The 25676-nt window shown below is 39.4% G+C and overlaps 1 protein-coding gene across 1 annotated transcript in view; it reads left to right on the forward strand.

The window, feature by feature from the left end:
* Positions 1-25676, forward strand: part of PREP (prolyl endopeptidase) — a 110182-nt gene that overhangs the window by 38204 nt on the left and 46302 nt on the right. Inside the window, exon 8 of the mRNA XM_087776707.1 lies at positions 19832-20023. Coding sequence (XP_087632833.1) covers positions 19832-20023 — 192 coding nt within the window. The remainder of the gene's footprint in view (positions 1-19831; positions 20024-25676) is intronic.

Here is a 25676-nt window from a genome sequence, read left to right on the forward strand (position 1 = left end):
TCAGTGCTGAGTAGAGAGGAGAAATCACCTCCCTTGACCTGCTGGTAACATTCTTCTTAGTGTATCCTAGATGCAGGACTTCGTTTTTCCTCTTGTTGAATTGCATAAGATTCCTTTCAGCCCGATTCACCAGCCTGTCCTGGTCACTCTGAATGGCACCACAACAATCTGGTTTATCAGCTGCTCCCCCCAGTTTTCTATCATCTGTAAACTTGCTGAGGGTGCATACTTTCTCAGCATCCAGGTCATTAATGAAGATCTTAAAGAGTATTGGCCCCAGTATCAACCGCTGGGGTACACCATTAGTGACTTATCTCCAACCAAACTTCATCCAAGGCTGCCTGCAACTTCCACATGCACAACCAGTTCTTCCTTGTTTGTAAGTATCAGGTCAAGCAGAACATCTTTCTTTCTTTGCCTTCTTGTGCATCTTGGGAAGTTATCATCAAGGCACTCAAGAATTCTCCTAGATTGCTTGAGCCCTGATGCATTTTCCTTCCAGCAGATATCACAGTGGTTAAAATTTCCACTATAAGGAGTAGGGCCTGTGAACATGAGGCTTCTTCCAGTTGTCTGAAGAAGGCATCATCTACTTACTCTTCCTGATCAGGTCTATAGTGTATACGCGCTACAGTAGTACCCATGTTGGTCTGCCTCCTAATCTTGACCCATAAGCTCTTGACTGGCTCCTGACCTGTCCCAAGGCAGAGCTCCATGAATTCCAGCTGCTCTTTCACATAAAGGGCAGCCCCTCTCCTCACCTTTCCAGCCTGTCCTTCCTAAAAAGCCTTCATCCATTGCAGCACTCCAGTCCTGTGGGCTATGCCACCATATCTCTGTTATCCCAATGAGGTCATAGCCCAGAAACTGCACGCAGGCTTCTAACTCCTCCTGTTTGTTCCTCATGTTGTGCGCATCAGCGTAGAAGCGGTTCAGGCAGCCACCCCAGCATGCTGATTCCCCAGTACAGGTTTGAGAGCTTTCTCCATGAGGCTGTTCTGCAGGCACTTCCTTCTTTACAGACCTATGCTTGGAGAGATTCCGCTTCAGCTCTGTTCTGTCGATTGCTGTGTCCCTTCTGTTCCTGTCACCCAGGCCCTTGGCTTGCCTACCCCATCCGCAGCTTCCTTACTTGTTAGTTGAAGAATCCCTTTCTCCTCTGTTGTTTCTAGTTTAAAGCTCTGCTTACTAGGTTGGTCAGCCTGCAGGGATACTTTTGCCCTGCTTAGTCAGGTGGATAACAATACAGCAGTAGCACAGGATGAGGTAAACTAGAATAGCTGCTGAATCATTAGTTTCTCTAATAGATCTGTATGGATGGATGTCTTCTGTTCCTTACTTGCAGCCTGTTTTCTATGGAAATAAGAGATGCTTAATCCCACTTCGCTTTTTGAATCATTGGCTCCCAAATTCAAACAATTGTGATGGAGAGGTAGGAGTCCCAATGGTGCAACCCTCACAGGAATGCATGGGAGGTCAAGTGGCCAGGGAGAGGTGAGAACCTGTTAAGTAAGGGCTACGGCATAAGCTTGATCTTGGTATACCTTGAAGATTCACTCAGATGAGCAATATTATGGATGCCTGAGGTGTGGAGAAGGCTTCAGAAGAAATTTTTGCCTTATTAGACTTAAGATACTTTCAGTCAAGGTTCTCTCCGCTGTGGATTATCCAAGACATGAAAGTCAATGGAAATTTGTCCTTCAGTTGTGACATTCATAACAGCTCTCTTCTCTGAATTCTCTGATGAATAATAAGATGACACCCTGCTTATGCTGAATCTTAAAGTAAATTGAGTTAAAATGTCAACCAACTTTATACACATCTGTACACCAGGCTCCATTAGTTCCTGTGCTCAGAGACTTAAGTGCCTCTTCATTGCATACAAGATTCTGATTGTGCTTTGTAGTCTTTTAAGAGGACTTAAGAGGCACCCTTCCTGTGCATTTGTTTGCTCAGATTGTTACCGTGTTTAGCAGGGCTTTGTCATCACAGGGGATTGTGGTGACCTGAGATGGCACAGTTTCAGAACCAATCCATGGATTAGAAGGAGCAGTAATAAACACAGCTAGGTTTCTGGAGAGCTCCTTAAACAACCTGTTTCCTATTCTGACTTTTCCCAGAGGTCACAACTGTAAGTCATAGATCAATCCATAGTCTGTTAGACAGCTGTGTTCTCAGAGTTGAAATAAAGTCTAACCGCTATAACTGGGAAAATGCACTGGAATATCATAGCAAAGAAATATTAGCTGAGGTGGTGCTGTATGATTTAAAGGACGTATAGGGTGAACCAATGGAGTAGTTCTGTTTGGTTTTAAATTTGTATGTCCATTTAGTTGAATGGGCTATTAACTGAGATGTAGGTTGGGTATGTAATAAAAAGGCTAAGTTACTCTGAGCCACATGTTCATTAAGCTCGTCCAACAGCTAGTTGCATCACTGACTGCTGTGAGATCCAAAGTACGGATGAGATGGTTAATGCATTTTCTTACATTATGCTGTACTGCAGGAATTTGGTCACTGCCAAATTCTCTGTTGGAGGTAAAGTGGGAATCACTTCGACCTAGACATGTTAGAGGAGATGATGGACTGAATTTACCTGTTTAGACCACTAACTGAGGCACCTGCGTTCCTGTGCTCCCCCTGTAGCTGTTATGAGCAAGAGTCTGTGTGAAATGAGAGTCCTCAGGATGATTCAGTCCATGTGGAGTACAAGTAGCCCTCTGAACAGGTCTGGACCTCTGCTCATTGTAAAGGGTGCCCATGGCTGTTAGCTCACCTGTTCCTAAAATTAAAGGGAGGAAAAGAAAAGGGAAAGGCCACAAAACAACAAGCCACTTTCAGAAATTAAAACAGAAACGTTCCTCTCATGGCATTTGAAAAAAAAGTACAGAGCTGATGTGAGAAAGAAAATGATCTGATCAAGACACAAGTGTTCGTGAACGAAGATCTCAAAAAAGAGAACTAGTTGCAAGATTATTTGACTATTAGTTATTTCAGAAATTGTACTAGCTGGAAATGAGGGAAATTGAAAAATGAGAGAAAATGTTAGGATATGATAGGTAGCCTAGGATCTAGCAGATAACACATTTGATATAGATGCTTCTTGTATGTTTCAAGGACGGAGTGCTTTGACGGTGAAACTCCAATTTCGTGACCTTAAAGAAGAGGTGAAATAACATTAGATTAGAAAGAGGAGAGGCTTTGATTATTTCAGTCAAAATGCCTTTACATCCTGGAGATGCTCGCTGAGGAAAGACATGTACAAATAGTCTGAATTTGCAGCTGAAAGCTGACAAGATGACCATTGTTGTTATGTTTTGTTTGTTTTTGGTTTTTTTTTAACACCATGCTAAAGTGATAGTCAATAAACTGGTTACTGGATTGTTGAAGATGATTGACCAGAGAAAGCTTCCATCAAATATGCCAGAGACAGGACTATGATTTCGTAATGAGAAAAGAAAAAATAAGAGAGCTGGTAATTAAGGGAAAGGACCTAATATATGGAATGCACCTCAAAATTGAAGTGGTACGACTGGTTTTCTGGTATTATAAATGGTCCTGTAGTAATTCTGTACTTAGGTTGTTTTCCTTTCCCCTTCTCCCCCCACCCCCTTCTTCCGTAATAGACCCCTGCCACCCCTGTTTCCTATGATACTTCCAGTGTTCGGACCTGTCCTTTAAAATCTGACAGAGGCAAAATTCTCTGGTTATAGTAGTCTCCTTTATCCTGTTAAATTTCTCTGAGGTGCATCAGAACTTAAATACCGTTTGAGCAGCGGGGAAAAAAGAATAAGTGCATGTGCATGTACTTAAGGACTAAAGTTATACTACCTCTGTAGAAGCTCACACGCTCAATGTACTGAAGATGTCGCTCTACAGTAGCATCCTGGCTGTAGCAGCAAGGCTGAATAGGCAGATCTGACTTGTCTAGATGGGGCAAAACAAAAGGTTTAACTACAAAGGGATCAGGGTAATAAACTATTCCTATGCCAGACATTTTATAGGCATGTTACATGTTGCTAGCTCTTCTCGTACTGAATAGTAATGTTCTGGTTTCTGGGTTGAGGCCCTTGTATTAAGTGAAAAACATTTGTGTTTCCATGAAATGATGCGTAGTTTGGATCTGTCTGATGGTGTGCTGCACAACTTATTTAGAAATAGTAATTGCTTTTATAATTTTTCTCATTTTAAGGAGGCCTTAAGAAAAAAAATTTGAAAAATTCCATGCAATCTGGCAATATTACACTGGATATACTTAGAGGCTGGGAGGTGGCAGATTTCATATGAGCATATACAACTTTAAGTCTTCTCTGTCATGTATAGAGATTATGATATAGTTTTTTCATTATTATATTCATCTTTGGGGATTTGTTTGTTTTAGCCGAACTAGTCTAATTCAGCACACAGATGGGCATATATGGGGTTATACTCTTGGGGAATATTTCAAGTCTGTTATCAACTAATTTCCCATATTTCTGAATTTCTTTATATTGTAAAGTCATAGTTTAGAAAGCTACATTGCAGTTTTTCATTGCAGTAGAGTAAATACACTGTACTTAGGGAGGGTTGTTAGAATTAAGGTTGGCTAGTTTATTTGTGGGATTTGTTTCTAATTTAGTGCATATTAGAAATGTAGTACAATTTTTTTGAAAATCTTTTTACCTGTATGTTAAGAGACCTGCTTGCTCAGAGTAAAGTTTTATTTTGTTTGTCTGAAAAACAAACAACACTATCTGGTTGAATTATTTTGCTTAAATTTACAGGATAGAGTGGAAAAGCAGGGTGGGGAGGAGGGGATCCATCTTGGGAAAAGAAAGAAGAAACAGGGATGCAAAATGAAACAGTATGTTTCATGTGTGGAAATGAAACACTTATCAAATATCTGCCTGACAGATCTCAGAAGACAACTGTGAATTCAGGGATGAGTCAGTTACTGTGGGAATTATTGAGCAACACAATATAGCCCATATAGAGCTTACAGGAGTTCAGATATGTCTTCCCCCAGCAGAAGGAAGGAATGCGTAGTCTTTGCTTTTTACTCTTATTTACATGTAGCATGTTTTTATAGCAAGAAAAAAGTTTCCTTTTTAATTTCAAATTAAATTCATTAGTTTCTGGCTGTTTTGAAAAGATTAATGCAACAGGATAAGCATATCCAATTGAAAAAACAAAGCTGTAAAACCTTTCCTGTCTCCTTAAATTGTGAACTTTTTCCATATTTATGCTCAATTACATGCCTATCCTGTTTTTACTGGATAGGGAAGATCCAGATTGTCCCGCAAGAATCAGCAAGAACTGGAACAGAATGAAATAAAAAGTTCAGCCTTTTTGCTATCAATCTATAAGTAGTAGGAACGACGCCTTACTTTCCAAAGCAGAAGAATAATACTGTAGCTGTTCCTCTGTCTCTCATCCTGTCACGGAAATCGGGAATAATCCCAGATGGTGTTGGGTATTTTTGCGTCTCCTTTAATCTTTTCTTTACTCCACTGGTCTTGTTTTCTGACTAAGAGTCTGGCAGGCAGTGATGCTAAATCAAAATGCCTTGTTGTTTCGAGGTGCCTGACTTAGGTTTTAGCTCACTTATCTTTAGTTATTTTTGTTGTTTTAAATAATTTCCATTTTTTCACAGAATATGATGCTTCTATTTGCAAGAATGGAAGTCATCTTCAGTCATCTTGCTAATAAAGGAGGATTACTGTACTGGGCCTTACAAATATGCAGCATAATGCATATTTCCATGTTTTGGCCCATATTGGATAGATCTGTAACATGATCTGGACATGACAACACTGAAATATTTCAATATTTATCTTTCAGATTCTCTGCTACCCCATGGAACCTGCAGAGCTACATTTCCATTCTATAAAATTCAGACAGAGACAGGGCCCACAGAAAAGGATGCATGATAACCTGCCTGCTGAGCTACTGAAATTAGGAAATAGGCAGTGTTGAGGTGAGAGGGACAAGATTCAAACTACATGGGATGTAAGCACTCCGTGTTCAATAGGTAGCTACCTCTCTGAGGTATCACAAAATATGCAAGGAGGTGGTGTTTTTCCTGTAATGGCATAGCATGGAGAACACATACTATGTCTTTGCTTTCACTGTGGATGTTGTCTCTTGGGATGAGAGTCTGTATTTGCTCCATACTTTCCCTTCAGCTGAGCTTCTTAGCTTAGATATATATATTTTATTCAAATCAGAATCTAAAAAGTGAAATTTTACGTACTTGGGGAAAATATGTTCCTTGTGGAAATCATCTGCTGGGACCTCTGTCACTTCTGTGCATTTCAGTACAGTACTCTAGGTGTCAACCAATCCAAAGTAAATTGCTTTGATGTAGAGGGAACATCTGGCTTAACTTTCTCACAAGTTATCTTTTTATGACATGTGGTTTGCCCAGTATTTGCCACTTCATTATTGCTTCAGTAATCTTGAGTTAACGCATTTCATTAACTTCCTGCATAGCACGACTTGTGGCTTCTCTTTGCATGTATTCCCTTTAAATTATAAGTGAGGAGATAATGACATCAGTCATTAAAGACACTCTGCAAGCATGTTTTCTTAGTTCTGCTGTACTGAGGGCAGTTGTATCTTGCGCATTCATTGATTCTTGATATCCTTCAGTGGCTGCGGACCAGTGGAAGCTAACTTGCCCTGTGTTGGGCAGGAAATGATCTTGACTCAGAGTGGAGATCACATCTAATAAATGGGAGTAGACTATTTCTAAACGTTTAAGAAATTTAAAGAATTTTACTTGCTTGTTTCTACACTTGAAACTTTGTGTCAGATAGTCCTTCCCCCTTTACTATATGTGATTACTCATGATATTTTGTCAACAGCCGTAGGTTAATTGAATTTGCAGTGCAATCTTCTGTAATAATCCTTGTCAGTTTGTTTTCCCTGGAAGATAATCTACACAGCAGTGTTTCTGTTTCTTTCCACGAACATTACAGGGAGCACCTGACCATCTTTTCTGCTTCCCAGGTTAGCTAAAATGTTCTTCATGCTTCCCTTCCCCCCCTTCATGATCTTTATACTGTATACAGACTGAGTCATTTTTCCTCTTCAAATATTCAGGTTGTTTGCTAGGTTTTTAAGTGGGCCACTGTGAGCTATTTGTGCCAAGAACACTCCTTTTTAGAATAGAAAATTGCTGTGTAACTTACGACAAATACATAGCTATTTTTCACGGGAATTTTAAATTAGTCTGAAAAGATAGGAGGTTTGGGGGATATTGTTTCCCCTGCTCCCGTACTACCGCATGCATCTTGTGAATCCCACCAGGTTAACCTAGTTTGCGGCTCAGTTTTTACCACAAAACTCTTAATGTTAGAAATGACCAGGTTTACCAATTGGAATTTTATGTTTACAACTAACTTAACCAAATACCCTTTAAAAAAAGAAAAGCTTTTTTTAATCTTATATTAAAGCGTTCTGCAAATACTTCATTCTTCAAGACTAGATACCTGTGGTCATAATTCACAATATTGTGGCAAGACAATACTGGGAGAAGACACCACTGGGAGAAGACAGATGGGCTCACATCTTTTCGGGGAACTCACTTGCTATACTCTGCTTCAAGCAGCTGTGGATATGGGGGCTTCTACCTTCCTGCTTGCCTCTTTGGTAGCTTATGGGGTGGGGTTTAGAAAGATTAGGGAAAATTAAAATGATGGGATTCTTTTCAGTATTTCACCACTCTTTGTCAGCCACTGAACGAACTAATACAGTTTAATTTTGCTTTATGAAATTTCAGTTGCAGAGGTGTAACAGCTGCACCATGGTGTCAGGAAGGACAGCATTGTGGGTTCGTGTCCAGAAGGTTACCCCTCCTTCAAGGCTCCAGATTTCCCTACTTGTCTTGGCCAAACTGCAAGTAGGATTCTCGAGCCTTGACTCTTACAACAAACATTTTTAAATGATCTAATGCTAAGTATTTCTTTAAAAAACAAACACACACATTTGCCCCGTGGCTGAGCACTGTAAGGCACAATTTTTTAGTAGCTATTTTATCAAACTGGTCTTCCAGAATACAGACAGCACTCAAGTTTGCTTGTATGTTGAACTAGTCAAACAAGAAAACTTCTCTCATTAATCACTTTGCTTAACTGTTATTCTTGGTATACCTGAAAATGCCTCATATTAGCCAAACAGCTGGATAGACAGTAATCAAGCAATTATATAGTAGGAAACCTTGTTGTATATCTTACAAAAAAACCCTCAAACCAAACAAAAAACCAGCAGTGCTTGTTCTGTAGCATGTCTTTTACTGTTTCTGTGCCTGGAAGTTATTTTGGTTTTCCTTTTCTTGAGAAATGAGATTGTTTCTTCTCGATTAGATTGTCAGCCTTGACTATTTATTCTTTTGAACGTGTGGTTTGGTGCAGGGAAGAGGGGATTTAGCACAAATCTGTTGGTGTGCAGCAAGAAATAAATCAAAGCTCTTTAATCAGCCTTGGCTATGAACTTAAACCAACATGACATGGCAGATTGGTCTTGTTGAAGTTGTTCTTAATATTGACCTTTTTCTTTATTTTGTATTATGGTAGCAGCTAGGAAGCCTAATAAAAAAATCAGGATCCTCTTGTGAGCACCGTAGTACTGATTTATGAGTCACTGACTCAGAGTTCTGGGCAGAGCCCCACTTTCCTCTTCCTGTGGGAGCTGAAGCATGAGAACAGAGGGGCAAAAGGAGAGCGATATAAGGCAGCATGGGGAGCAGAAGAGGTAGCTCTTGTTATACCTCAGGGCACGTAGAAACTGTAAAAGGCTGCTGTGACTTCTGGAATGCAAAAAGTTGAGAGGGATGGCTAGTTGGAAAGCACAGCCTGGGTTGTTGGATTGGAAGGGGTTGTACTGGCTAGAAGCTAAACACAGGTTTGTAGAAGAGGTGCAAGGAGTTTGGGGAGAGAGGACAGTGGTAAGGGCTCTTATGCTTGGGTACTGGGCTGCTTGGAGCTTGGCAGTGGGAGGTCGTGGGAGGACAGGTGTACAGGAAGAGGAGCTAGTGTAAAATATTTGAGAACCACTGGCTTGGAAAAATGCAATAAAAATTGAGCAAAACCTTAAGTTCATATCTTGCTGGTTGCTTAGTCATTGTCAGCTGGAACTGCTTTGTACTAGACTGTCAGAGACAGGTTGCAAGAAGAAATTTAAGTGCGGAGTTATCAGCTATAAGAATTTTTATTTTGTTCCTTTGTTTAGAAGGTTGTTCTTTTTTTTCCCCACATTGAAGAAAACATGTATGTGGCTTGAGGGCAGGTAGAAAAACAAAGGTGATGTTTGTCCACTTCCTGTCAAAAATAGGATTATCTGGCCTTTTGTATTTTAGTTTAGTCTTGCAATTTATAAGGCTATCTTAAAAAAAAAAAGGGGGCAATGAACAGTGCTATATACAGTGACATCAAAGGGATGAGTCAGTATGTGCTCTGTAGCCTGAAAAAGTAGATCAAAACTTTTGTAATGAAAATGAGCAAGAGAAAAAGGATAATGAGGAGACAGTAGGCATCAGCTAGAAAGTGGAATGTGGTGGAAGAGTACTCTTCTTTTTTTTTTTTGGAAAGACTTTTCTGTAATTGAAGTAACTTTAAAAAAAAAAAAAAAAAACAACTTTCAAAAATCAATATTGAAACAAGACCATTACATCCTAGTTCCTTAACAAACAGGGAGAAAAAAAAATCAGTTGAGGCTTGGAAAATACGTGAAAACCTCAACAACAGGGTGTTTACTTTAAGAAAACCGTTTTGTATCCCTTAAATGGTAATTCCAAAGAGTTTTGCTTTCAATGTTGGGTTGTTTTTTTTTTTCAATTGGAGGCAAATCATTAGCAATAAAATTAAATAGCTTGCTATTACTTTGAGCCAGGAGATCTTCATGCTGCTACTGTCTGACTGGACATTACATTTATAAATAGTATTCACAATGAAGTTATTTTTTTAGATTATGTATTTGTGCTTTTCTTTGTGTATATTAGAGGAAGAGTGGCATGAGAGAGAAAGATCACCTTTGGTTCCTGTTTTTCTGTTAATGTGTTGTGCTGCGTGAGGACATAAGCTATAACTCTCACAAAACCAAGCATATATATTCTCTTCTTCTGTCTTTTAAGTGATCATCCAAACAGAAGTAAAATAGAAGCCTTGAAACTGATGGAGAAATCTCTGCTCATAAAAGTGCTTGATTTCTTTCTTCTGGGCTAATCTTTGATCTATCTTGACATGTCTGAACTTTTTAACTCGAAGGAATAAATATTGCCTCCTTCCATTTATTTATTTTTTAAATTGCAAATACATTAACTTTCCATGATCATTGAGTAGCCATCATCCATCATCTGCAGGATGAGTCGTACTGAGAGCCCTCTCAGTACAAACACAACAAAGTTGCATTCCTTTCAGGGACATCTTAGTATCTACTCTCCAGTGTTCCCGCCCTCAGGCATTCATAAGTGAACTCAGGTCCCAAGAGATTAAGAGATCTTACTTTCAAAGAGAGTCCAAATTGTTTAAAAATATCTCTTGCCTTTGGAGACCAGAGTGAGACACTTAATTAAATACTTGTGGCTGTGAAGAAGAAAGAGGCAAAAAACCCCTGCGTAGCTGCCTTGCTCAGAGCAAGAGCTTGAGAGGAAGCTGAGTATTGCATGATTGAAAAAAAAAAAATTAGATTCTGATGTGGAAGTAGGTGTCTGAGTGAAGGGCTGTGCTCTGCCATTCATTTCCCAGGATATGTTATAAATATATCACTGCGGCCCTGAAACAGTCTCTTCCAAATTGAAGCACACTGTGTACCATGAGATTCTGTCTTCTATTGAACATAAAAACTATTGTGGATTGGTACTGTGACAAACTCTGGAGTAGATGCCCAGTTTTCAAAATCTCCTCTTGCAGAGGATACTTGAAATTTGGAAGCCTTTGAGTGTATGGATTTTCAGAGTCTGAGGAGTCTCTTAAATAAAAGTCTGATGGATCTGACTTGCTTTAGTGAGCCAGTATTCAACAATGAAAATGTGCTTCTGCATGAAAACTCGGATACTTTTTATGTGGTGACTGCACCCTCAACCGTGCAACCTTGTGCAATTAAGCTGATGACTGGTAAAAGTAGCAATGGTGAAAATTAAAAGATCAACCTTCATCTGCCTGTCAACATAATTGTTACTTTTGCAGGTCATAAATTTCTGTCAGTCAGCATATTCACCACTACCACCTTGTTTGTTTGGTTTTGTTAGTGTTCTGGGACACCAGAAAAGGATGATGACTATATTAACTGTCATCCTAAATATCTTGTGGTTCTTGTCCTCACAGGTCTCCTCTTTGGAGACAAATGATGTGACATTAGTAGGGATAAAACTTTTCATGTTATTTTAAAAAAGAAATTCAACTTTCTTTGGTATCCACAGTAACAAGTGTAGAAATTCTGAGGTAAAACGTTTTTGACATTGGAAACATCAGAAACAGCACTGTGTTTTCCCTTAAAAACACTTTTTTTGTGTCCAACTGTGTGATATGTTACTGAATTAGTTGATCATTAGACTAACTAATTCTTCACTAGATACCAAATACAGACAATAAAACATAAGGAGGAATAGCTAGCTATTTACACACAAGCATGATCTGTCAGCCTCTTATGTTTTGCAGTTGCGTTGGTTGTGGGTGGGTTTTTTTTGTTGTTGTTTTGTTTGCTTCTTTTTTAAGAAAGCTGCTGGTGGACCAAAGTCAGAGGTCTCAGAAGGAGTAATGTCTGTGGAACAGGGTAGCTGACTCATAAATTCAGAGTATTTCTGAAGAAAAGTCTTCAGAGGTTGGAAGGTGCAAATCAAGTGAAGATGCACAGTTGATGCAGCTGCTGACAGGGGAAGTATGAAGCAAGAAATTGACATCAGTGTGGTGGCTTGAGGTTTGCAGGTGAAGTAAAACTATTTTAGTTAGAGATACTCTAGCTGATAGAAGTCTAAGCACTGAGGTTCTTGGGTACATTTATGCTTTCACGATAGAGCCACTGAGACAGACTGGAGGGATGGGCGCAATGCATCAATGTATAGCCATGACCTGCTCTGCTCAGCTCTCATTTCACATGGGAAGGTGTTGTACGCCACTATTTGAAAGCTGTGTACTGTAGCTGTTCTAAAGCAAACTCAAATTGTTCTAACATACTCTAAAAGATGACAGCAGCCTAATACTGGATTCTCTGTTACATCTAAATATCCAGCAGTCATCAGTGTGAGATACAGGATGCTCTCTGATACGATGAGAAATGTAGGGAGAAAACATTCAATAAATACTTCTAGGGAATTATGGCCATGTGACATACAGTAGTTGAACGTTGCCTGTTAAACTGTATAGGGTAAATCCAAGAAAGGAAAAGAGAAAACATAAATGGGAGAATGCTAAAAGGAGACGTGACTACTAGACAAAGTTTAAATTGCAGTGTGAGATTTGGGTGGTTGTTTTCCCCTGTGATGAAAGGCTTTATGTATCCTGTGATTAAGGTTTGCGGAGATGGAAAGAGGTTGCCAGGTACCGCTAGCAAGTGAAACAAATTTTCAGTTAGTGATTGACAGTCCAAGGGCAAAAGATACTTCTCTGCCGTAGCAAAGGTATTCAAAACTTGACATGTATATATGTGTCTGTACACATATATGTCTGTACATATATCTAAATATGTAAATGTGTCTGTACACATACATATAGGTATAAATATATATAGATACATGTATACCCATGTATTATAAATTTTTAAGCCATTTTAAATGTACTACAGGCTATGTAGATAAGTTAATATTGGAAATGGAATCTATAGAGGATGCAGATGATTGTTTAAGAAAATAAAATTTGGGGAGTAAGAGCTTTCTCTTCAGTGTGAAACATATAAAAAGCAGAAATTATGAGGGAACGAGTGATTTTAATCCATTTTCCTGAGGCTGAAAAAGAAAAAATAATCACTAACAGAGTCCTAAATTGTAGTTTAACTATTGATTTCCTTCTAGAAATAAAGATGAAAAATCCAGTACTGGGAGACAGAAGAGAGAGAAACATGCTGGTTTAGTTCAATATTTTGCTACTGATGCTGGTAGTGCTGAAAGCATTGATCATTCCAGTGTAGGAGGTGGGTGTGTTATAATTCTAGTGTAAAACATACATAAAACCTATATGCTCTCAAGCTACAGTTTTGCATGTAGATACTCAAGGTGGATGTTACTATATATATATATATATATATGGAATTGGAAAATCAAAATTACACAGTTTTTAAGGCTTTTCTGTGAGCAGATTAGATTTAAAGGCATTTTTGGATTGATTTGTATTTTCCCTCTGTTTAAACAATCTTCCTTCTTGAAATAATCAAGCAAATTATCATCTTTAAGATGAAAGGCAAACTGAATTTCAAATAACTGATGAACAGCTATCAAAATTAATTCAATTTAGAAAGTCATACCTGTAGCTAAGTTGGAGGCTCCGTTGTTAAGGCTGAAGATAACTGGCTGGGTTGGTTGGTTTGGTTTTTTTTCCAATCTTTTTAACATTCCATTTATGATTCAGAGACAAACATATTACACACTTATCTTCCAGTGCCTCCCTGAAAAATCAATCCAGAGTAAAATCTAAGAGTTGAAAATTTGTGATCTTTCCTTGAGTAGAATTCCTGCATAATACATGTACTGTAATGAAATTTGGCATGGCTCTTTCAGGTAGGAAGCCTGTCCCATCATTATGAGCCAAACCTCTTGGTTCACTTCCTGAGCATTCTCCCCCCCTTGCCAGAAAAACTGTCTGTCTTACCAAAAATGTAATTGACAAGTTAGAATGGAGTATAAGTTTATGGAGGTTAACACTTATATCTTTACCTGATAATTTTGACTACTAGAGTACATGAAAAAAGCCAAATGAGAGTGTTTACCTTGTCCATAAAACTTCTTTTCCACAACATCAGATAAAAAAACCTACCATTAGCTGATCACTAAGCCCTATCTCTCCAGCCGGCACAGTCGAGAGGTTATTTGCCACGAATGGATTGTTTGGCCTTTCCATGAAATATGAAATATGGAAGGAAGTATTGAGAACATTTAGTGAAGTGATGAACAGTGACTCTCAGCCACTCTATCCTTTCTGTCTGCAAGAAGGTTGATAACAGGCTTTCTGTGATTATTCTTGCTGTTATAATCAGTTTGTTCAAATGAGCTTTTCGTTCTCCTGTAGTTGTCATCGTTCAGCTACAAACCTGCTTCATCACACACAGCTCTCAGCAGACCAATGAATGTTTTGCTATGTTCAGAAGCCAGAACAAGATTGACGTCTTAATCTGCAAAGTTTACTGATATAATTTTCCTTTTGGTCTTCTATGGATCCAAAAATTTTGTTTAAAAATTCTGTCTGTACGTTCTATGTTGCTTTTGTCCTAAACATTGCAGAAGAAGGGCCAGCTCTGTAGGATTATGATTTTCTGTTGTGTGGCATGGCTTTATTGTCCATTAAATAAAGGTTATAAAACCTCTACCTGCAGTTCCTATTGTAATGCAAGTATTTGATGACAGATAACTGGCTGGTATAAAGTATATAGGCAAAAGCATCTGTAGCTCTTCAGCAATGTATTTGAGCAGAAGGACTGGCAGAGAAAAGGCTTAGGTTATAGCAACAGTATACAGTAAACTGTCAAGATCTTCAGCCTCATGCTTTTCCCATGTATAATAAATCTGTCTTATTGTATGCTTATGTGGCTTAAACTAAAGTCTTCAGTGGCTCTGATGTTAAGGATAAGGGAGCCTGAACTACAAATGCCACCTCTCAGTGGCTCTCGTCAAAGACAGATGTTCTCAGAGGGCTGCTGGTTAAACCTGCTAATCTCTATCAAGATCCAGTTCTTCACCTCCCCCCTGCCCTCCTTTCTCTTAAAGAAGAATGAACTGAGTGCCCATCCTTTGGCTTGATTTTGGAGGGCTTTTTAAAGTCATAACTTACAGATGTATTGTTCTTTTTGTTACTGAGAGGCTGTTTGTTCTGGGTTTGAGATTGAAGCAAGAATCCTTCACCTGCCTCTAGATCGTGATAACCAACCTCGCATTCATGGACCTTGGTGACCTTTTTGCTGGAGTGCTTCAGAAGTGAGGAGGAACTGGTTTGCATGAACTGTTTGGGGGTCAACAGACCATTCCTTGTTTCTGAGACTGTCATCTCTATCGTGTTTCGATAACTGCATAGATACATGCACGCCACGTGACACTGTGCACACATTCACTTTTGGTCAGGTATGTAACCAGCAAGAGAGTATCCATCCAGTAGGATGGGATGTGTGCATGTACCTCAGGCCATTTGGTAAGAATGGATGTGCTGATCACCTGTGGTCTATGACCTGTCTAGGACCAATATCCTTGGTCTGACAGAAGGTCTGGGCACCACAGCTCCCAATCATTCATTGTTTTATACACTTTATCATGGTCTTATGTATTCATCTTTTCTCTAATATAAGGCATAAGGTATTTTCATAGGTCATTTTATATGAAAACTATGTTTTAGGCCTTTTATCATTACTTCTGGTCTATTTTGAACCTGTTTCCTGCATCTTGTCTAGCTCCTGGGAAGACTGTCAGTCATCTACCCCTGCAGAGCCCTTTCCAGAGACCTGTTGTCGTAGTGAAACGACATAGTTCATCTCTGTATTTCCTTAGCTATGTGCACTTAAGTAAGGCATCTGCTTTTTTTGACTATGGCTGTATATTCGTCAATACCTTCACTGACTTTCTCAGGTCCCTTGGGAACTGGTGCATGTGACTTAGTGTTTCAACAAGTTACTTGGCAGGCTTTGTGTTGTCCCATCTAGATTGTGTATAGATATCTTTATTATTCTTCCAGAAGTTATTATGTGGGTCTTCCATGATCAAGCACGCTTTCCCATATCTGCACTGCATGCTAGACCACTGTTTTTGCTTACCTCTGATCACTGATGCTTAGATAACAGCTCTCAGCCCTGCTCATTCAGCTTCTGTAGGAGTGTGCTCTGTTTCACATGTACAGAGAACAGGCTGTAAGGAAGTGAGCACTGCTTGCGGCCCTCAGTACGTAGTTCACCATGCTTTTGAATGTTTAACCAGTTACTGCAGAATCATCTGTCCTAAATTCAGGCCATGTGAAAGCTGCCCGCAGATACCTTTCCTAATAGTCGGTAGTCACGCATGTAAACAAAAGAAAGACATGAAGAAAAAGAGTTATGCTTAATCTACTTGCACAGAGTTTGAATTGGAAACGCGTATCTGTCTATCTGTCTAGACTGACTTGTAGATGTATTCCTGACACTTACAGAAAGACAATCTTTGATGAGGTATGCTTTATACTTCAAATTGTGTTCATTCAAGCAAACTCTCCTCCTGGTGCTGTCTTTAATAAAAATCTGCCTTGTCCATTACCCTGGGCTTTTTGGGTACTGAAGGGAGCAGTTCTATGAGACAAGCAGAGCCAGACTAAGCAGTTGCTGCCATGGAAAGGAGAGATGTCCCGTCTACCTTCTCATGCTCCTGGATTACCTAACACCATCCCCTCCTGTTGAGTCGGTCAGCATCTTCACCCATCTGACCCTGTGGTTAGGTGATTGCACTTGTTAATCTGTCACAGGGAAAAAACCTGTAAAATAGAGATTAGTTTTCTTCTAGGCTAGCTAATTTAATCAGCTTTACTGTTCACTCAGGCAAATGCCAAACCAAGCATGAAGGTGGAGACACGCTGATGGAGGAGGAGGGAGAAATGGGAAGGTGCAGTTTTGCTGCAGTCAAGCTTATCTTACAGCTCATTGCTAATGAAAAATGTTGTTGCTCCTCTTCAGACTCTGTCTCTGCTGCTGCCTTGTGCATGCTGGCTGCCTTGTACGTAGTGGCACTCCTGTGCCTGAGCAGTGAGCTGGTTCGGGTAGTGAAAGATAACACTTTATTTTGTGGCACAATTTTTTTTTAGTCATTTAACTCATTGAACCAGCTCACTGCTGGGGCAGATGAGCAAAACGGTAGCAGCAGGCTAGGAGTAATGTGATGAAGGACAGACTCCTCTATGGCGGTGATTAGGTGTTAGCTCAACTTGGCAGCAAGGCTGGAGTGCTCGGCAGGGGGGCAGTGCCAAGCTGGTAAGCTGCATGGGCCTGCCCCTGCCTTGTGCTGCCACTAGTGTGACCTGGGGAATAAATGGTTCCCCCCCCCCCCCCCCCCATCAGTTTCAGCCATATTGGTGCCCAGTGAACTGGCCGTGCTGGTCACCAGGTTGTTATTCCTAGCCCAAAGGAGAGAGCTAAGCAAGGTGGTCTAAGGCAATGCTAGAACATCCCTTTCAGTCACAGGCCACAGCTGGATCAGCTGCAACCAGCCATAAAGATGCATCCTCTTATGTCTGATATCTGTCTCATTGCAAAGGGTTTCTTCCTCTCACTGGAAAACTACAGCACATACTCTGTACAGTAGCGATGTACCTGATGTAATGGTCTCTCTCGGCTGCTTGTAATTGCCTTGTTACCGCCTCTTAACTTATACTAGATATTGGCATATTTAACCACTTCAGTGAGGCAATGGTTTAGAGGTAATTCATCTGCAATATTTGTCTTCTAAGGACTATATAACATCCACTTCAACAAGATGAATGCTCTTGATTTTGTAATAACAACTTAGTGTATCCCTGTAGGATATCGACCTTCTCGCTGTTTTGCTAGCTGTTCATTTGGGAGTGGATGAATGAATTGCAAGGCAGCAATGCAAATCCCTCATGTCACATTTTTGTCCTTTTTTTTTCCCAGAATCCAACTTCGTTGCAGTCATGGAGACTGCAGTTATTGTGCACATTTACCATTTTAAAAGTGGGGTTTTTTCAACAGTCTGGGGATTCCTTTTTATGAAGTCTCGTTCTTCTTTAGAAAGATGGTTTCATTCTGTCAGATACTAATATACAAATGTTCCAATATTGTTATGGTGTTATACTGCAGTTAAGTTTTTATTTACTAAAATACTTGTGCATGTGACTAGAGATCTTAAAACAATTTCACTGGTATATAATCAGAGTTTACTGTAGGCTGGATTTTCTTTGTTTTACTGGGCATCAAAGCAGGTTTTCACTGTAGAACTCTGAGCAACTGGAGGGACTTAGCAGGATTTTTCTTCAACATGACATCTCTTGAGAAGGATAAAACTTTGGACCTCAGCGAAAATCAGGATTTAACATGCAGTTGGGTCACTCAGAGGCAAGATACTAAGTTGACTGGATTGTCTGGAAAGTTTGTATTACAGCAGTATGAAAAGCAGAATTTAATTGGCTAATCTATCACTTTGCATGAAGAGACAGGAAAGTTTTCCTTAAACCAAAATGGCAATTAAGAGATATGAGCTTTATGAATGTACTAGGCCTGGCTATACTCTTATTACATTTAATGGGTTTAAAATGACCTTAGCCATCTCGCTGCTTCCTCAATTATTCTTTTCTTTTTTTAAACTTACAGTAATTACAGCTAAGCTATGATCTATTTCCATTATTCTGCTCAGCTTTTAATATTATAAAATAAGCTGATGAGCTGTTTTATTGATGCAAACATTGTATTATAGAGTTTCATGAACAGATTTACGCACAGCTTATTTATTTACACTTAAAAGCAAAGACTCAACCTTTAGTTTTAGGAAAGAGGCAGAGAGTGCGCCAAATGTTATTTTAAGATATAAAAGCTTTAATTTCATGTACTAACAAGGATTCTGATTTTTCAGCGTAGCTAATGTATGACGCTTATGATAATAAGTTTGGTTGATAGGTTGCATTGTAGATATAACAAGCATATTACATATATAATCTAGCCTTGCTGCTTTTTCTTTCTACTAGCCTCTAAACCTATTGTAAAACAGTAAAAAGTGCATTAAGAGTAGTGGAGTCTTTCAGTCCCAACTCCAGGTTGAGTCAATACTAAGACTGTGGTACAGAGTGAATAAACTGAGGCAATTCATGTTTGAGAGAAGTGCACTTCTATTAATGAGTGTGATATTCTAGGAGGTTGATAGGGAAAACGCAATTTCATTCTTCGCAAACCAGAAGTTAACATTTTAGCTGTCTGTAGTTGTCCTTTGGCAGTGACAAGCTTCTGCAGAACGCCACTTCAGGAATGTTGTTTCTGAATTGACAGGGAAATTCCTGATATTTGTTTATTTACAAGTTTATTGTACTCATTCAAATAGCATAATTTCTATTCTGTGGGAAGTTCTGGGCTTTTAAGGAGGATGGAACACTTTCCACTTTAAGAAAAAGTAACTTTTTTTGCAGAAAGAAAAAAGAATAATTTATTTTATAATTAACTAGTAATTTAAAAAGGCAATTAAAAATTAAATTGAGCTTGAAAGCTTAGTGCAGAGTATTTTGACTCAGCTGCGACTCCCCATTCCAAGAACTCTGTAGAAGTGGGGGCTTGTGAGCTCCGTTGGCAAGAAACTGATGTGCTCAGCAGCATAGACTCCACGGCAGTCAGTGTGGTAGAAGCCCCTCTGTAGCAAACATCTGAGCTTTCCATCAGCCCCTTAGGAAAGCTAGTGAAATGCTAGACATAGTTCTGTCAGTATTCTGCATGTATTTTGCTAGAAATTCCTCAAAACCAGTGTGTTAACATGTCTGTGAACTGGCATTTTTCCACCGCAGCCTATTAATCTGGAGAATTCTTTGTAAGTTCTTAATACTTAGTACATATTCAGCCCTTTCCATAGCTGTACCTCTTCTGGTCACTGCTGTTGTTCAAGAAAGAGCCTACAGCCATTGTCAGGAAGACCTTGCCCTCAGGTGTTAAAAGGTTTTGTTTCAGGAGATGAAGAATTTACATTATATGTTTGATCTTGCAGGAATTCTTCAGTGGGTGAAGCTGATAGATAACTTTGAGGCCGAGTACGAGTATGTTACCAATGAAGGAACAGTGTTCACTTTCAAGACAAACCGCCATTCTCCAAATTACCGGTTAATCAACATTGACTTCAGTGACCCAGAGGAATCCAAATGGAAAGTTCTCATCCCTGAACATGAAAGAGATGTTCTAGGTAAGAGTTCATGTCAAGTAAAAGACGTTCTATTCTGCTTTTTTCAAATTAATTCAGTAATTAGTCTGTTGAATGATCTTGCACAGACTGTCTTACTTTTTTCCTGTGTTTAAACTTTGTTTAGGATTTGTGATTAAAAGACTTGCTGAGACTCAAGAGATCCAGGATCCATTTCTTTCTCTCTCTCTCTAACGTCCTGTGTGGCCATAGTGAAGTTGCTTCATCTGTCCTTGTTTTAGTTCTGTGTTTGTAGGAAACGAGGGGAAAGTATTTTCCTGTTTCATGTCACTGTACTAAACGTTTACTAGACAGTCAGGGGTTACAGCAAGAGGGACTTTGTAAGCAGAAAGAAGGGAAAGAGCAAGTCTGGCAGTAGTGCAGCACACTGAACAGAGTTGGTCAGAGTTTGAGACAGGATTTTCTGTTGTTCCTGGGATAAGAAGAGTAGACACCACTTGAAAAAAGGCCTCAGGAAAGCTGAAGGGCATTCTTGAAGTATAAAAGCAAGTTCAAAACATAAATCTTTGGTTTTGATAGAATTAAAACAAAGGTGTATTTTTTTTTAATCTATCATTTTTGGGAAAATTCCATTAAACCTTGGAATTAGTTTCAGATAATGCAGAAAAACCTCCTCTGAGCTGTTTTTTGACTGATGCTTTGTGTACATTTATGTAGTCTGTTCTCCATACAGTGCAAAATACAATTATGATTTAACTGACTAGCATAACTATAGCTATTCAAAAAGAATCTAATTTTTTTTTTTAATTAATCCATCTTTATACAAATTCATTCATGTTTGCTACTTTTCCAGTGAAGAGCTGCTTTGTAGAAGGAGTAGAATTGTCTGTGTGTGTGTGGTTGATTTGTGTATATTCAGTAACTTCTGTCTTTCCATAGTAAAACAAGCCTATTTGACTACTCTTTCAAATTCCTCTTAAGATGTTGCTTTTCAGGACACCTAAAAAAAAAAAAAAAAAAAAATCTTAATTTCTGTCTGCATTTCACAATGGGTCCTGCATGATTTCTGCCACAGCTTAGACAAGGTGTGTCCCCAGTGTGACATAAATGGTGACTCTGAGCATGCCCAGAATTGTAGTGACGTTGCAAACGACTGGGGGTCTAGAGTATTGCAGGAATTTTGGTAAATACAAAAGCAGCAAAATAGAGCTTGGTGAGACACGCATCTTTTTCTTAAGATTGTGAACTCCTTGAATCAGGAACCACCTGCGTCTTAAATGAAGTATTTCATGTATGCTCAATGAAGTATTTCAATATGCTCATTGCAGGGGGGTTGAAGTAGATGGCCTTTAAAGGTCCCTTCCAACCGAAACCATTCTATGATTCAAGTCCTAAGCAGAGAATAAATAATAGGTGTAAGTGAAAAATTGCTTTCTGATTGCGTGCAAATTTGCTGGCAGTCCGTGAAGCCACGCTTAAGTTAGAGGACCAGCAACTTATAAAGTGGGACCAAGCTGAAGAATTGACTTAGAGATGGTCAGTGTCCAAATAGAATGGGACAGAAACATGTGATTGACATGAAATGTGGTTACCATGTGTGGATTTACCTGAGATGTGGTCTAGGAAGCTAAAGGAGCTTTAACCACTGGTTGTATAAGCACTGACTATATATTCCTTCCCAGTAAGACAAAGGCCACATTTGCTCTTCACTATGCTGTGCTATTTAGCTCAACTCCGTTTTGTTTTCATTCTAAAGGCAAAGTTGTGCTGAGTTCATGTTTGCGCACATGCAAAAAAAATTTTAATGCATGCAACACTCCTTTAATGGATTATACGTGACAGCCTTGACTATAGAAACATAACAAGAACTGCATTTAGAAAATGGAAAGTTCAGATAAATGGGTTTGCTGAGGGCACTGGCCTTCAGACTGTAAACACAACAGGCATTCAGCTCTTAAACACTTGAAGGCAAACATAATCTGTCATATAAAACCATCAGAGTGACTTTCAGGAGTCTGTTGTGTGTTATTAAGCTTCTACTGTATTTGAATGTGAAGCCAGAGTAGGCAATCGTATGCCCACTTCTCTTTCTAGCTTTTTGGAGTTGTACGTAAAGGAATTGGATTAAATTTAACAAATGAAAGTGTCTCCATAAGAAGATAAGTTATAAGTAGATCTTAGCGCTACAGTAAAGTAAGTTTGAATTGTTCAGTTGCATCTTTGTGGCAAACACTTGCAAATCAGTGTTGTATCCTCAGTACCAAGATAACAGAGTTTTGTCATGTTCAGGAGGTTGGAGCCCTGAATAAATAAAAAAACCCGCTCGTTCACTTGATGAAGTCGGCAAGCAAGCAAGCCAGTCTCTATGTCATGTTGTTTTAATCATTCCAAGATTTGGTTTAGAAAGACATAATTACAGCAGAAGGCAGTTAAATAATTCATTGTCTCAAAAACCTTGCAGTCAAGTGAATTTGATTTTGAGTGATCCAGAGACGGCAATGTAATGAAATGCCTTCTGCAAAAGCTAGGACAGCAGTGATTCAAAAGGTAAACGAGTGTTGCTGCTTGTGCAGTTTTACATATGTGTGGGAGTGACTCTTTACCCGGATGTAATTAGCTGTATTAGAATTTCTTTATAAACATTATAGTTAGTGATGCTCTAGGTCACAAATGTGGGGTTTTTGTTTGTTTTTTTTTTATTGGAGTATATAGATACTCAGCTCAAAAGTCTCCTACTTTGGTGTGATCTGCCTGGTAGCCATAGCCGCCTCCATTTCTGTGTGTTAACTTCAATTAATTTGATTCAATTTCATAAAAGCTGCACCATGCACATACAGAAGTAGATATATTTATGAATAATAAATTCAGGATTAAGAATTATGAAGCTCTGCCAGTGTCCGTCTATGGCAAGAAGAGGAATTCCACAGAGTATCATAATGCATTCTTAGGGAAGATGCTATAGCTAATATAAACTAACCAAGAAATAAACACACATGCCTACAAGGTGGTGTAAAGGTCATTTGGTTTCTCCTACATATTCTTCAAGATAGACTTTTTTACTGGCTTTGACCTTTTTATTTTCAGAACTGTTTCTAAATGAGCTAATTTGGGAAATACAGGGAAAACACCCAGGCATATTCCTGCAATGAGGTTATACACACACCTCATTTTACAACTTTCAGCAGGGATTTCACACAGAGTTGACATAAATTTAGATCTCTACTCTGTGAGCTGAGGGGAAGAAACAAATGACAGCTATTTTAAAATGAAATTTAAGGGGAGGCCTCAGAACATATTGGGGTGTGATGAGACTCATTCCCCCACCCCACCTTTGGAGTTTGTTTATAAAGTGTTACTTTGAAGTTTCAGGGAGTCTAAAATAGAACCATAGGAGACATTCACACCTGATGTTGAAAGAGTGGTTTAAATGACCACATAGCTGCAAGTGGGTGTGCTGCACTAGTTAAAAGGCAGCTATGAAACCATAAATGCAGACTGATCATTATAGACACTGTGACCCTAGTTCTAAGGCATAGAATAAACCTGCTGTCTTTAGATGGTTAAATAATTAATTCTGAGAACTGTGACACCCCCCCCCCCCCCCAAAAAAAAAGTGCCCAATACCAGTGGAGCAGGACAGCTTGAGAGTAGCAGTTATATCCAGCCCTGTACTTGTGACAATGAAAAGAAGAACAGAATAGATCTCCCGAGTAAGGAGAGCTGAGAAATAAGATGTATTCCTGAATGTGTCATAGATGAGGTGAGTGATCTTGAACAATTCCTTGAATCTCAGTTGGCCATTTAACAGGCAGGCGCAAAGCTAGGAATGTTCCTGTACCTTGTACATATCTGCACACCTAAACTCAGTGCTTGTAAAATGCTTCCCTTCCCTCAGCTAGAATGTGCACTCCAAGTAAATAATAGTATTTTTCTTCATACCTTTAACCTGCTAGCTAATTCATAAACGCTTAAGAGTTTGGGGAGGGGAGTTATTGCAACTAAAATGTTGTTATGCTCCAGCAGTGTGCCAAAGATTTCTAGCTGCATTTTTACAAATTTAAACTCTAAAGCCAGATTTTGGGTCACTGTCCTATCCACGCCTGAAGTACAGCATTAATTTTAAAAAGTCCCAGGCATTCTTTCAGATTTTATTTAATTCTTTTCAGTGTAGCTTACGGTGGGAAGTACAGCATGGAGACAATATACTGAGTAGCCACCCAGAGTCGTCAAATGCATTGTGAGATAAATTAAGTTCTCTTTTGGCACTGTAGTGAAACCAGGAGGGAAAGTCTGGAACGAGTACCACAAAACTGTTGATCCTGAATGACAAGGATGTGCATGGGTGTGAGTAATCCCCCGTGTTCATCTCAGTCGTCAGGAAGCTTGTAGTCTCCATTACCCTGTGATGTTTTCCAGAGTACCCATAGCTTTACACACTCGGGAGTTTTGCTTGCAAAGTGGGTGTGTGAAGGATTGTGTGACTGTTCTGAGGAGCAGTTGTGTGACCTTCTGTGTATAGCCCAGGGGAAGCACCCTGCAGAGATGGCTAGCGCAGAAGTGTGGCAGAGAGGAGGAGATTGGCTGCAATGCAAATTACCAGATTGATAAACTTCTACTGTGAAATGTATAAAAAAAAAAAAACCAAACTGGGGTGTGTCTTAGCTCCAGTGTTTCCCAGCAACAAAAAGCACCCCCTAAGATCTAGCCAAGCCAGATACAGTCCCTCCGTCACTGGGGACATGGGGAAAGGATGTGGTCCAGATGCATGTCCCAGACTGAAAGTTTTATTCTGCTCTTGTGGTAGGGCTTTTGTGGCTCTGTTTGATTCTGCCTACCATGGAAAACCTGCATCAGTCATGGATGACTAAAGCCTGTAGGTTACTTAAGGAAGCGTTGCTCCTGATGTTTGCAGCTTCAGAAGAGCTTTGCCCCCTGCCCCACTCTGTCGCTTGTTTGTGTGTCTCATAGTGAGAGGCTGTGGGATATAAAATCCTTGTCTTGTTGAAATTGTTGGAGCTTTTCCATTAACTTAAACATGGCACGCTGTCACTGAGGACGGTGTCTCAGAGAGAAGACATGTGCCTTTTCATATGTTGTGAGGGCTCATCAACATTTACTCACAAGTTTCAGGATGCTTCATGTTTTATTCTGTAGATTGCTCATGCTTTGCTTGCAAGTCTACCCATAAGTAGCCTTGAGTGGTGGTTACGGGTTATTTTAATTGGGATCAGCATGGATACCTGTTAATCTGCAGCGACACTGAAGTTTATGGTCATTGTCTGTGATGACAAAAGAAACCAAAATGACCTTCCAGGTCTATTTGCTAGCTAAAGCTTTGACAGTCCATTAAAATATATTCATTCTTTGTTGAGTGGACACACAAGCACATCGTACAGCAAGTAACTTAGCAGTCTCTGCTGAAGACTTATGGCTACCTAGCTCTTCTAGCTTGGCGTCGTCTTCTCCATCAACATTTCAGCTGGCATCTGTCAAAGCGTGTTGTACAGTTCGACACGTAACATGCTGTAGCTACTGCTGCAGAAATGAAAGGTCAGAACTGTCATAAGTGATTAAGGTTAGTGGCACAGATTGATGTGAGGATTCAACCTTTTTTTTCCTGAAACTGTTTCAAAAGTTGTTCATAGCAATGTTGCAGGTGCCGAGTTAGTGGCATGCCTTTGCTACTAATGAATGC

The sequence above is a fragment of the Nipponia nippon genome, unplaced genomic scaffold, assembly GCF_047370975.1.
Source record: "Nipponia nippon isolate SJK-2023a ecotype South Korea unplaced genomic scaffold, ASM4737097v1 scaffold_4, whole genome shotgun sequence".
NCBI classification, from domain to species: Eukaryota; Metazoa; Chordata; class Aves; order Pelecaniformes; family Threskiornithidae; genus Nipponia; species Nipponia nippon.